The sequence below is a fragment of the Garra rufa genome, chromosome 7 (genome assembly GCF_049309525.1).
Source record: "Garra rufa chromosome 7, GarRuf1.0, whole genome shotgun sequence".
Taxonomy (NCBI): Eukaryota; Metazoa; Chordata; class Actinopteri; order Cypriniformes; family Cyprinidae; genus Garra; species Garra rufa.
In genome coordinates, this window is record NC_133367.1 from 34,468,796 (window position 1) to 34,483,452 (window position 14,657).

The 14,657-nt window shown below is 32.6% G+C and overlaps 1 protein-coding gene across 1 annotated transcript in view; it reads left to right on the forward strand.

Annotated features, from left to right (window-relative positions):
• LOC141338135 (calpain-1 catalytic subunit-like) overlaps positions 1-14,657 on the forward strand; it is a 32,105-nt gene that overhangs the window by 9,873 nt on the left and 7,575 nt on the right. The window contains exons 19-28 of the mRNA XM_073843695.1: positions 89-158; positions 3,471-3,744; positions 7,437-7,506; positions 8,358-8,476; positions 10,959-11,092; positions 11,173-11,341; positions 11,493-11,576; positions 11,856-11,941; positions 13,458-13,532; positions 13,629-13,789. Coding sequence (XP_073699796.1) covers positions 89-158; positions 3,471-3,744; positions 7,437-7,506; positions 8,358-8,476; positions 10,959-11,092; positions 11,173-11,341; positions 11,493-11,576; positions 11,856-11,941; positions 13,458-13,532; positions 13,629-13,789 — 1,242 coding nt within the window. The remainder of the gene's footprint in view (positions 1-88; positions 159-3,470; positions 3,745-7,436; positions 7,507-8,357; positions 8,477-10,958; positions 11,093-11,172; positions 11,342-11,492; positions 11,577-11,855; positions 11,942-13,457; positions 13,533-13,628; positions 13,790-14,657) is intronic.

Consider the following 14,657-nt stretch of genomic DNA (forward strand, 5'->3'; position numbering starts at 1 on the left):
TGGAAATAAATAGCTATGAACAGGAATTACAAAAGCTTGTTTATGCATAGTTTACAGTAACATATATTTTCATCTGTTCTTTCCACAGAAATATTCAAAACGTTCGACAAGAAGAGCACCGGGAAAATCGAGCTGGATATACTGCAGGTGACACAAGTGTGAACACGAATTAAGATTCTGCTATCTTCTCAGTGTAGCATTTTCATTTACAGATTTGATGTTTTGTGTCTTGCAGTGGCTCTGCTTGGCCCTTAGTTAAAAATCCACATACGTACCGTGCACCAGATTGCACCAGAAGTCCATTCATTTCCTGCAATCAATCTGAAGAGGATGCAGCAGACCTGAAACACCCAAGAGTAAAATCAACCAAAGATGTTATTATCTAAACTTGGAATTGCTTACAAAATGCAATTTGTTCATGGTGCTCATCTGCTAAAAATAAAACCATTTACTATGATAAAGATGACTAAATCACATTTTTCATATTTGCAAAGTTATTTTGATCATTTGATGTTATGTTTACAAATAATTACCATAGTTTCAACTAAAATAGCATAGTCCATTGTTTTTTACTGTAAAAATCATTAATTAATGTGGTATTGAATTATTATTATATTCATATAGAGTGTTCTCACAAAGTGTCATCAATCGTCCATATTGGCGGCAATGAACGTAAACAATCCCACTAAACCGAATGAAACTGACATATTTTGCTGATTATTGCTACTGAAAATGGTCAATTATTGTCATGTTTTGGGCTGTCCTAATCGATCAGACTGAGAAAAACATTTGGAGTGCTATAGACTGACAAAAGTTATAATAAATCAAGGTGAAGAGTGCAAAAAACTGTCTGAGGAACAAAAAGCGTTTGTGGTTGGCCAAACCGAACTGGGATTTCCAGGACAAGAATCTTGACAACAGTCTTGTCTGTTCTTATTTCCCGTCAGGTAGGTAAAATTTTACGCTAATATCTAAATTAATACTGCTCGTATGTATCTTTCCCACCTATTAACTTAAATTGCGCCCTTTCCTGCTTACTAAATCTTTCTCTATATGATTTACCAGCATCTACACATTTTTTACATTGTTCAGACAGCATAAATTAGCAGAATAACAAGTTCAGTAGTACATTAACCGTGCAATCCACGCTGTTTTTTACATCCGAATATTGCCAGAAAGGCCGCGCATCCAGGTAACTGACCAAATTGTAAGTGGAAAATACCATGTTATTTACATATTGTAGCAAGGGTACTTTCTTGTTAGCGCCTTCAAACAGTCACTTAAACTCACAAACATGGTCTGACATATTTTGCAATTTGGAAAACTATTTCATGTGAATCTGAGAGACTAACGATTCGCTGTTCATTAACTAAAAGAATGAAACACTACAAACCACTGCATTCATGATTACTATAATAAATAACATAATAAATACCAGTCAGCAACTTCCACAAGCATAACAGACGTTTTTTGTAAAGCCTTATATGTTCAAAGTTCAAAATGGCGGCGCCAGCTCTTGCGTTAAAAAAAATAATAGGCCACAAATGATATATTTCAGGTGAAAATATAGACACTGGCCAAATTTCACAACTGTCCTTCCGCTAGTATGGAGATAACTAAACAAGGTAAGAGGCGTTGACACAGGATCCATCTTTTAAATGGTTGCGTCATTATAAATCTTGAACCCCTGCAGATTGAGAGTAACATCGACCTGAGTATCAATTTTTAACCAACAATATCCAGTCATGTAGCGTCCGTGGTCCTGCATTGTCTGTAGTCTGTGCAGAATCAGAACTAGCGATGCTCGATTTGCGAATGAATCACTCGTTTGAATCGGTTATTTTCAATCAAATCTTCTTAAATCACTCGAACAGTCCACTCACGCTCTGAATCGTTTGGAGTAGTTTCTCAGTAACAGGTTTATTTATAGAACACTGCAGCATTGTATGAAAATATAAAACTAGCCACCACAAGAAGCATTTAGAAGCATTGAAATCTTTGCAGTTTTTAGTCACATTATTAACAACAATAACTGTTTTTAGTTTGTTTTAGAAGATTTATTTAAGATCTGTTTATTAATTAAAAAATGTCTTATATATTATTTTATGTTATTATTTTTCATAAAATGTGACCACAAAACTAGTCATAATGGGTCAATTTTTTGAAATTGAGGTATATCACCTAAAAGAGGAATAAACAAGCTGTCTGTTGGGTCAGGATTCGACAATATTTGGCTGTACAACGAGATAAAGCTATTTGAAAATCTTTGGGTGCAAAAAAAATCTAAATATTGAGAAAATCGCCTTTGAAGTTGTCCAAATAAAGGGCAAATACTAATCAAAAAGTTCCATGGAACATGACCTTTACTTAAAAATTATTTTTTGGCATATAAAAGAAATCAATCATTTTGACCCATACAATGCATTTTGGCTATTCCTACAATAGCTTACTCGTGCTGGTTTTGTGGCTCTAAATCCTTCCAAAATAATCTTGATTAAATACAAAAATTGCAGAAATGTTTTTTTCCAGTCCACATAGTTCCCATATATTCAAACGCATGCGTAACTGGATCCATATGTAGCATTTTGTAGGATACTTACATTTTTTCACTGATTTGTTTTCGTTTTCCATGTGTTCCCCAGTTCCTCTCATGTGTAAAAAGTTAAGTCACATGTTTAGGTTGCGTTTATCAAAGAAAAGATGAATGTTTGCTTGCACAGTATGTTTAAGTTATAGTGAAAGAGATAAAAAAAAAACAATGCATCTAGAGAAATCAATGCTATGGAAAGGTAAATACGCACTAAGGTTGCCACCCGTCCCTTAAAATACGGAATCGTCCCGTATTTGAGAATGAAATTGCGCGTCCCGTTTTGAATTAATACGGGACGGGTTTTGTCCAGTATTTTTTATAATTTTTTTTAAAGCAGCGTCTCATGCAAATAATCACTGCGGTAAAGCCAGCCGCGGTTCAGAAAAACACGGTCAAGCCAGCCGCGATTGATTTTAAGTGTGCGCGCATATTACAGTGATTACGGTAGTTTCAGAAACAACACAGAGAGAACGCGCTTGCAGAGCGCTTTTCATTTAGACGCCCAGGACTGAGAGATAATACTACAAAATGCTCGTGAATTTTTACTTACTTATTTATTTGCATTTCTGCTTTAATATCCGTTTTTTTTTATTGGTGTACTTGACGGTTCTTTTCTGAGAAATGGGACATTATTAGACTTTAAAGTCTAATAAGTAGAAAAAAAACAATGATCAGTTCTTATTCAGGACGTCCCATATTATATGCACAACTCATATGAAACCTTTTTACTGCAGCATTTTTGAGATGACCCCCCACCCCCCCTGAATGCGTCCCTCATTTTTGGGTATTAAAAGTGGTAACCCTAATACGCACTGATACTGACGTAAGATTAGTAATGCCCCTGACCACGCCCCCTCCATTTAACGCCTTGTCACCTGAGGTGTGCTTTCACTGTTTATTGTGACGGACGCGCAGAGATGTCAGGAATCGCGGCGAAGCTTCAGCAGAACCGGGCGAGAGCAGCGGGCGTCGGTACCAACGCTCATGCGGTCAAATTCCTCAACCAGGACTATGAAGCGCTCAAACGCGAGTGTCTGGAGAGCGGACGCCTGTTTCAGGATGACACGTTTGAAGCTAGTATTTCTGCGCTCGGTTTCAAGGAACTGGGACCAAGCTCATCTAAAGTGCGTGGGGTTGAGTGGCTGAGACCAAAGGTGGGTGTAACACAGTCATTTAGTGAATAATATTTCATGAAATAAATATTAAATGTGAATGTATATATCAAATATTATAGACATTATAGTACATTGATGTATAATAAATGCACATTTTAAAGCAATGATGTATACTTTAATACACTTAAAAGGTCTAAACTTAAAGAAATAACTCTCCGTCTGCTATATTTGCATAACAAAAAATATACCTGCTGGTTATACCTATAGTACTCAGCATTTTTTGGCATTTATAACACTGAAATTAACCTGATTTGCGTGGTCGAAGTGTTCACACCCTTCATTTCAATGCAAAACGCCTTCTCAAACCAAGTTCAAATCTTGACTTTTACTTCTTTTCTTACTTGTTTGCTCTAGGGCATCACGCCTTGAGCATCTTGTCTTGTTCGGTAACTGACTCTCTGAAGCTTCTTGTATCTGGGTGTGTTTGCCTTATTTGTTTTTTGAGGCACAGTGTAAACTGCCCTTTTCCTGTTTTAGGTCAGTCATATCACTGTGCTACATAAACATTTACACATCAGTGTTTTAATGCGTGTGTTTTCTAACACCATCCATCCAGCCAAAAAAGAACAACACATTCTACATTAATGACCATGTGAACCATTAGATGTTAGTCTGATCTTGACAAACCACTTCAGAGCCAGACAGACCAGGAAGTTCCATATACTCCCTAGGAGCATTAGTACATTAAATGTTGTATGCTTGTGCTTTGTGATTTCTATAATGCATTAGTGCTTACCATAAGACCTTTTAGAGTCAATTAAAGTGAATATGATCTTCACAGCTGGTATGATGGATGGTTGTTGTATTTAGGAATGGTGTCAGTTTGACTCACAGCCTCTTGTATTTTTAACAGTTAAAATGATAGTGATATTAATACGATTGAATAAGCTACTATTTAGCTGTGTTCCACACTTTTCAACTCTGTTACAGCATGATTTCCCCCAATACAGAAAATATAACATTTCTCAAAATTGTAACACCAAGGAGGAAATGTTCATTGTCACGTTTTACACATGTTTTAGTGTTAACTGCTCAACCCTTCAACCCTGTTAATCAGGTTATTGTAATAAAAATGCAAGCAAATGTCTTTCCAATGCAATGTTAAAAGTTAAACATTTTTAACAATGTTTTTTTTTAATATTTAACATAAAAATGTTATATTACATGCATAAACAATAATATATGCATGATTATTACATATATAAAATCAATAATTTATTGAACTTTAAATATACACTCTACTTTTATAAATAAATAAATGAGTATTTAATAAATCGCCCAAAATAAAATGCTAAATTAGTCTATATTTGCTGAATTTGCATCTAAAAAAAAATACGATATCTTAAGATTTTACTGGTTAAAGCAATAATATTTAACATTCTGGCATCCATTTTGCAACCCTGTTACCATTGATTTTCCTCTTATGGAAAATTGAATACAAGTTAATAACTACAAACCAACAAATAAACATAATATCTCTTGCTTCTGTTGAGTTTTGTGTTAAGCCTGTTTTGCAACCCTGTTACTGCATGATTTCTCCTGTTATAGAAAAAGTAAGATAAAACATAATCTGGACCCTAATAACTTAATTTTCATTGTTTATTTATGCACACATTTCAGTGTTGACTGTTCAAAAGTTCAACCCTGTTTTTCAGGTAACTGTAGACAAATTATCAAGCAAATATTTATCTTTAATATATGATACATATAAGTTAATAAATAACTACAAAATCGCAATTAAGTTATGTGTTATTAAGCTGATTATGCAACCCTGTCACTCCATGATTTCTCCTGTTATAGAAAATGTAAACTAAACCATAATTTGGTACTAAATAACTTCATTTTCATTGTCTATTTATGCACAAATTTCAATGTTGACTGTGCAACCATTTAACCCTGTTACTCTGTTTATTATAATTAAACTTATCACAGAAATATTTATCTTTAATATAGGGTACATAGAATTTAATCAGTAACTACAAACTAAATAATAAACAAAATCTCTAGCTCCTGATTAGTTATTTTAGCTTGTTTTGCAACACTGTCACTGCATGATTTCCTGTTATAAAAAAAATGTGAATAATTTGGACCCTAAATAACTTAATTTTTATTGATTATTTATGCACAAATTTCAATGTTGACTGCTCAACCATTCAACCCTGTTACTCAGTTTATTATAATTAAAATTAACATGCAAATATTTGTCTTTAAACTAACAAATAAACATAATAATCTCTAGCTCCTGTTTAGTTGTGTTATTTAAGTTCATTTTGCAACCCTGTTACTGCATGATTTCTCTTGTTAGAGGAAATGTAAGCTAAGACATAATTGGGACTCTAAATAACTTTTCATTCTAAATTTTTGCACAACTTTCAGTGTTGACTTTTCAACCATTCAACCCTGTTCCTCAGTTTATTATAGTTAAAATGATCACTCAAATATTTTTCTTTAAAATATGGTAAATATAAGTTAATCAGTAATAACTACAAACCTACAAATAAACACAAAATCTCCAGCTCCTGTGGAGTTATATGTAATTTTGCAACCCTGTTACTGTATTATTTCTTCTGTTATATGAAATGTAAACTAAACCATAATTTGGACCCTTAATAACTTCATTTTCATAGTTTATTTATGCACACATTTCAATGTTGACTGCTCAACCATTCAACCCTGTTACTCAGTTTATGATAATTAAAATGATCACGCAAATATTTATCTTCAACTACAAACTAGCAAATAAACAAAAAAATCTCTGGCTCCTGTTGAGTTATGTGTTATTTAAGCTCATTTTGCAACCTTGTTACTGCATCATTTCTTCTGTTATAGAAAATGTAAACTAAAACATAATTTGGACCCCAAATAAATTCATTTTCATTGTCAATTTTTGCACAAATTTCAGTGTTGACTGCTCTACCATTCAACCCTGTTACTCAGTTTATTATAATTAAAATGATCACGGAAATATTTATCTTTAACTACAAACTAACAAATAAACACAAAAATCTCTAGCTCCTGTTGAGTTATGTGTTATTTGAGTTCATTTTGCAACCCTGTTACTGCATGATTTCTCTTGTTATAAGAAATGTAAGCTAAAACATAATTTGGACTCTAAATAACTTTTCATTGTCAATTTTTGCACATATTTCAGTGTTGACTTCTCAACCATTCAACCCTGTTCCTCAGTTTATTATAGTTAAAATGATCAAACATATGTTTCTTTAAAATATGGACACATATAATTTAATACGTATACATATAATTTAATCAATAACTACAAACCAACAAATAAACACAAATCTCTATCTCCTGTTGAGTTATGTCAGTTTGTAACCCTGTTACTGCATCATTTCTTCTGTTATAGAAAATGTAAATTAAAAAATAATTTGGACCCCAAATAAGTTCATTTTCATTGTCAAATTTTGCACAAATTCCAGTGTTGACTGTTTAAACACTCAACCCTGTTACTTGAAGAACTATAGTAAAAAATGATCAAGCAAATAATAACACATTCACAAGCTAAATTTACAACCCTGTTACTTAGCTCTGTTGTGTACTATATTGTATGGAAACAGCCATTTGTTTGATTATTTTCATTCAGCAATGAAATAATTTCTTGTTAAGGTAAACCTGTGATTCATGTTTATGGAATGCTTGTATTTGTCATCCAGCAACTGACATCCAACCCAACGTTCATTAGTGGAGGAGCGACCAGAACTGACATCTGCCAGGGTGCTTTGGGTGAGTCAGTTTAGCTATAATATTTGCCTGGAGCTGGTGTACAATGAAACTTTAGAAATGATGATAACAAAAGATCGTAAAAAACTATCCCATATAGAATGACCAGCAGAATTCAGCCAATGAAGTGCTGAACCACAAAAGCAGTTTTTCTGGTTGAGGACGTTTCTTTAGATGGAAGACAGAAGACATTGAAAATCATTAGAACTGTATGGGGAAACACCCTGATTGAGCAAACTCATTCATTCTGATCCATATTTCTTAAATGTCACATCTGGGAATTGAATTAATTGCAACAGTTCATCCAAAATGTTGATCCAAACTTAAATGATTCTCTTCAAAACACAAAGGGTGAGTAATCAACTGAATGGAAGGGAATACCAGTTGTACAACATAAAAAAAGCAAAACCTTTTTGTCTACATAGCAACTCCCAAGTCCCAAACACACACATACACACCCTGTTTAACCTGTTTTACGCCATACAACACAAACCCTGGTGTCCTTTTATCCTGTCTTGGATCATACGCCACTGTTTTTAGGTTTCCACTGCAGCTGACAATGTTTGATAAGAGTCCTGATCAGACAATGCCACTGACTTTACTAGCTATAAAGGAAGTGCTGTGATGCAAATGAGTTTGCAAAATGTGTGGGAGTGGGAATAATAGGAGAGGTGGTGTCCTGAAACATGCCAGAGCAACTTATGTCGATAAGGAATTTGACTTTGTAGTTTTGAGTGTTTGAAGAATGAACAATGAAATCTAATTAAAATATTAAATAAAAATGCAGCTGCTACATGTATACAATATTAAGTCCCAGATTTAGTGAACACAATGTCCTCCTGCTGGTTTTCCAGGTGATTGTTGGCTTCTAGCTGCCATCGCATCTCTTACCCTCAACCAGGACGTGTTCGCCCGTGTGGTCCCGTCTGGACAGAATTTTGACAGTGACTATGCTGGGATATTTCATTTCCAGGTAACTAGCCTCTTGTTCACATAAACCAACCCTACCAAAAATATTACAAATGTTATGACTGATATTGCTGTTTTTTTGGCTACAACGTCTTATCTGCTTTTTTAATCTGTTTTATCTATTTATTTACAACTGCTACTGCTATTTATGCAATGTTGTCTTCCAATGTAAAAACCCCAATAATTCTCAGCATTATTTTGGCCTGTCTCATTAATAAGATATTGTTTTGTTTTTTTGTTTTTCGTTTTTACCAAAAATAGTTTATTTTAATGTTTAAGTGTCTGCTGATCTATATCCTGAAACAAAGTATTTTGTTTGCATTTGACATAACTTAAATACATTGTATACAAATAGTTCTAAGATACTGAATTTTGACATAATATTAATAACGGTCTACATTATTATTATTATTATTATGTAATTATTATTACTACTGTTCTTTAAGCTGTCTTTATTATTGTTATTGTTATTATCATTATTATTATTATTAGTTATGTAAATATTATTACTACTGTTGTTTAAGCTGTCTTTATTATTATTAATATTTGTGTAAATATGAATAATAATAATATTAGGAATTATTTATTCCTAAGAGACACAATTTTGACATAATATTAATAACATTATCTGCATTATTAGTATTATTTATTAAGTATTCCTGTTGTTGTTTAAGCTTTCTTCAGATTCAGACATGTTTCTTTCTTAAAATTAAATTTGTAACCATATATACAATTATTATTATTATTATTATTAATATTATTATTAATAATAATAATGTAAAATTACTACTGTTGTTTATGCTGTCTTTATTATTATTATTATTATCAATATTAATTATGTAAATATTATTATTAATATGATTAATAAAATAATAATACTAATAATAATGTATATTTTAATATTTAAATATCTGCTGATTTTTAATTGTTGTTCTGTTTGCGTTATATATATTTTAGACAAAATAATAATCATAATAATAATAATAATGCAATCTACATTATTATTATTATTATTAATTTATTTATTTGCAGTATTTCTATTGTTTAAGCTGTCTTCAAATCACAGTTACACATTTCTCTTAAAAATTGAAATTTGTAACCCCATATACATTTATTATTATTATTAATAAAAATGAAAATATTATTACTACTGTTTATGCTGTCTTCATCATTATTATTATTATTATTATTATTATTATTATCAATAATAAAAAGAATTATGTAGTTATTATTATTATTATTATTATTAGTATTATTAATAATAATAATAATAATTTATTTTATTACAGTTTATTTGTATGTTTAAATGTCTGCTGACCAATATTCTGAACCAATTTTTAACAGTTGTTTTGTTTGCATTTGATATTATTTTTACATAATAATATTATTATTAATAATAATAATAATAATAATAACAATGCAATCTACATTATTATTTCTCATGAATATGAATATTTATTTGCAGTATTACTATTGTTGTTTTATTAAATTGTCTTCAGATCACACAGCTACACATTTCTCTCTTAAAATGAAATTTGTTACCATATACAGTTAATAATAATAATAATAATAATAATAATAATTTATTTTATTATAATTTTACTACTCTTATCATATTTTAATAATAATAATCATATTTATGTATTAATATTTATTATTTATAATAATATTTATTTATTTATCATATTTATTTAATTAGTTACTTTACTAATTTTGTTGTTATTTATGCACAAAAGTCACATTTACTTTCAGAACAAAAATTTGCAGATAATGTACTCACCCCCTTGTCATCCAAGATGTTCAAGTCTTTCTTTCTTCAGTCGTAAAGAAATGGTGTTTTTTGAGGAAAACATTTCAGGATTTCTCTCCATATAATGGACTTCTATGGTGCCCCTGAGTTTGAACTTCCAAAATGCAGTTTAAATGCAGCTTCAAAGGGCTCTAAATGATCCCAGCTGAGGAAGAAGGGTCTTATCTAGTAAAACAATGGGTTATTTTCTAAAAACATTTACAACTTATATACTTCTTAATCTCAAACGCTTGATTTGCCGAGCTAGACAAGACGAGCATTTGAGGTTAAAAAGTATATGAATTGTAATTTTTTTTAGAAAATAACCAATCGTTTCGCTAGATAAGACCCTTCTTTCCTCGGCTGTGATCATTTAGAGCCCTTTGAAGCTGCGTTTTGAAAGTTCAAACTCGGGGGCACCATAGAAGTCCATTATATGGAGAGAAATCCTGAAATGTTTTCCTCAAAAAACAAAATTTCCTTACGACTGAAGAAAGACATGAACATCTTGGATGACAAGGAGGTGAGTACATTATCTGTAAATTTTTGTTCTGAAAGTGAACTACTCCTTTAAGCTCCGCAAATACAATTTGTTACCACACATTCAGAAACAGCTGTTATATCTACATAACATTATTCCCTAAAGACATTTGCCAAACGTTCCATTAACGTTTACATGCATCTTTTGTCTCTTCAGTTCTGGCAGTTTGGTGAATGGGTGGACGTGGTCATTGACGACCGTCTGCCCACCAGGAACAAAGAGCTGCTGTTCGTCCACTCTGCCGAGGGCTCTGAGTTTTGGAGCGCCCTGCTAGAGAAGGCCTATGCAAAGTGAGTAGTCAGTAGATTCAAATCCACTGAGCATGTCAAAGTAGACTAAATAATAACGCAAAGCTACTTCTTGTCCTCAGGGTGAACGGCTGCTATGAAGCTCTGTCTGGTGGCAGCACCACCGAGGGCTTTGAGGATTTCACTGGAGGCATCGCTGAGGTCCATGAACTAGCGAAAGCAGGTCCAAACCTCTTCAAAGTCATCCAGAAGGCTTTGAGCTGGGGCTCGCTGCTGGGCTGCTCCATAGATGTAAGAAGCTTTACATTTACGCACACAACCTTGTAATTACTAGGAGTGTGAGCTCTTGTGTAACTGTCAGTGAACTGGAACTAATAGTCGTGCAAAACCGGTTCTGTTGTATATTTGCTGATGGTGTTTGTTTTGTTCCGGTTTGGTTTAGATCACAGACTCAGCTGATTCAGAGGCCATTACTAGTCAGAAACTGGTGAAAGGACATGCCTACTCGGTTACAGGAGCCGATGAGGTTAGCAGTGACTAGTATATGTACTCAGCCTTATGTTGTTTCAAACCTGTTCGAGTTTCTTTCTTCTGTTGAACACAATAGTAGATATTCTGAAGAGTGATGGTGACCAAACAGTTGATGGTAGCCATTGACTGTGGAAGTGTTTGGTTTAATACCATTCCTCAGAATATCTTCTTTTGCACTCAACAGAAGAAAGAAACTCATACAAGGCAGTTATTCAAGAACTATGCCTTTAAATTGGTTTGAATATGGAATATAATTTATGACTGAATGTTACAGGTGGAGTACAGGGGCAACTTAACCAAACTGATCCGGATCAGGAACCCCTGGGGGCAGGTGGAGTGGACCGGAGCCTGGAGCGATGGGTGGGTAACCCAAATGAAAATCTGATTGGTTTCTGAAATCCAACTGTGGAAACCAGCTGTGGTTTCGAGCAACCACACCCACATGAGGCTCTATTCAGACATGTTGCTATGAGTTGCTATAGGAACTCTGTTTAAGCCTTTATGCCCTCAGGTGTAGGAAGGAGAGGCTGAGTGCCGCCCATCCTTCTAGTTTACACCTAACTTCCTCGTTCCACAACAATAACAACAGATATGGGACATACTTAACCCAGTGACACTTAACCCATTCAATCATATGTAATATGATAATATTAAATAATGTTATTAAAAATTGATCTGAAGAGGAATCATACAAAATGCATGTTATTTTTTTTATTTAGCACTGAACTGAATAAGGTGTTTCACATAAAAGACATTTACATATAGTCCACAAGAGAAAATAATAGTTGAATTTATAAAAATGATCCCGTTCAGAAGTATTCATACACTTAATACTTAATGCTGTGTTGTTGCCTGATTCATTCACAGCTGTGATAGTTGTTCGTGAGTCCCTTGTTTGTCCTGAACAGTTAAACTGCCTGCTGTTCTTCAGAAAAATTCCACAGATGCTTTGGTTTTTCAGCATTTTTGTGTATTTGGACCCTTTCCAACAATGACTGTATGATTTTGACATCCATCTTTTCACACTGAGGACAACTGAGAGACTCACATGCAACTATTACAGAAGGTTCAAACGCTCACTGATGCTTCAGAAGGAAACACAGAGCATTAAGAGACAGGAGTGAAAACTTTTGAACAGAATGAAGATGTGTACATTTTTTTGTATTTTGCCTAAATATATATATTTTTTTCATTTAGTACTGCCCTTCAGAGGCTACAGATTACAGTTATTGTTGTAAAGGGTTCAAACACACAAAAATGCTAAAAAAAACTAAGAATTTGTGAGACCTGAATGATTTTTCTGAAGAACATCCTATATTGTTAAAGATGTAGAAAGAAACTCCACTAATTAGAGCCCTGTGGAGTTTTATTTTTCCCAAATTCAGTTTGTGAATATCTAAAATTAAAATAAAGTTATATACAAATATTCATATTAAATTAAATTATGTATATTTAGATCAATATATTAAGATAGTGAGAGTAAAGGCATGTATAATGTTACAAAGGTTTCTGTTTCAAATAAATTTTGTTCTTCTATATTAAAAAAATATATCATGGTTTCAAAATTACTCAGAAATGTTTCTTTAGCAGCAAATCAGCACATTATAATGATTTCTGAAGGACCATGTGACACTGAAGACTGGAGTAGTGATGCTGAACATTCAGCTTTGCTGTTTTAGTGATAAAAAAATATATATAATGGTCTTTAATATATTTTGTTAAATATACACAGCCTTGATGAGCATAAAAGTCTTCTTTCAAAAACCTAAAAAACTCTTACCAGCAAAGTTTTGAGTGGTAGTGTTTATATGCTGAATATTTTTTAGGCTAAATAACAGTAAGGAAAATCACTGAATATCATATGATTTGTCTATAGGTCATCCGAATGGCGTCAGATCAGTGACGCTGACCGTGAAAAACTGAGCTGCAAAGCAGAAGATGGAGAGTTCTGGTAAACTGCAATTTTTTTAATTTATTTATTTATTTTTTGGACATTATAGTTAAGGTGTTTCATAAGATAATTGACAAGATATTTCTCTGCATCCAGGATGGCGTTCTCTGATTTCCTGCGTCTTTACTCACGGGTGGAGATCTGTAATCTGACCCCTGATGCTCTGTCAGATGACAGTGTTAATAAGTGGGCGCTGTCCAAGTTTGATGGCAACTGGAGGAAAGGATCAACTGCTGGAGGCTGCAGGAATTACCCAAGTAATTATCTGAATCAACTGCCTGATAAATATATTATGCTGTATTATATTACATTATATTTTAATAAATATTTGAACAAGAATACATAAAACAACAAGTACTTGTCACAGTGCAGGTGAGACAAGGAACAGAAAAAGCGAATTGAAAATGCAACTTTAACTTAGAAAAAAACTTTTAAAAAATAAAGGGAGAGAAAATAAACAACAGCTTTGTGCATCTAACAAAGACAATGACCTGAGGAAACTGTTTAGACTAAGTAAAAAGCTGAGCTAGAAATTAGTTAAAATAATCTGCAACTATGTAAGTAAACCAGTGCATCAAAACCATACAAACATACAAACTAAGAGTTCAAGGTAACAAAACCTTAGCTAAAAATGACAATACTGAACAAAAACTGTTAGAAATACTAAACAGTAATAAATAATGCTAAACAAAATAAGCACAAGAATACTAAACAAAATCAACAGCAAGAAACCTAAACAAAAACACAGCAAAAAACTAAACAATACTAAACAAAAACAACAGCTATAAAACAAAAAGAATGCTAAACAAAAACAACAAGCAAAAAAAAAAAAATTAAAAAAATCAAAGCAAAATAAAAAAAAAAGAGTAGTGGACAAAAACAACAGCAAAAATAATATAATATCGAACAAAACAAAACAAAACAAACACTAAAATCAAAGACAAGAAGCAAAACAAGAAAGCAAGAAACTAAATAAAAATTAACAAAAACAACAGCAAAAAATACTAAACAAACAACAGAAACAAGGTAAAAAGAATACTAAAGAAAAAATGCAAAATAATAGTAAATAAATACAAAAAGCAAAACAAAAGAATATTGAACAAAAACAACAGCAAAAACAAAAAG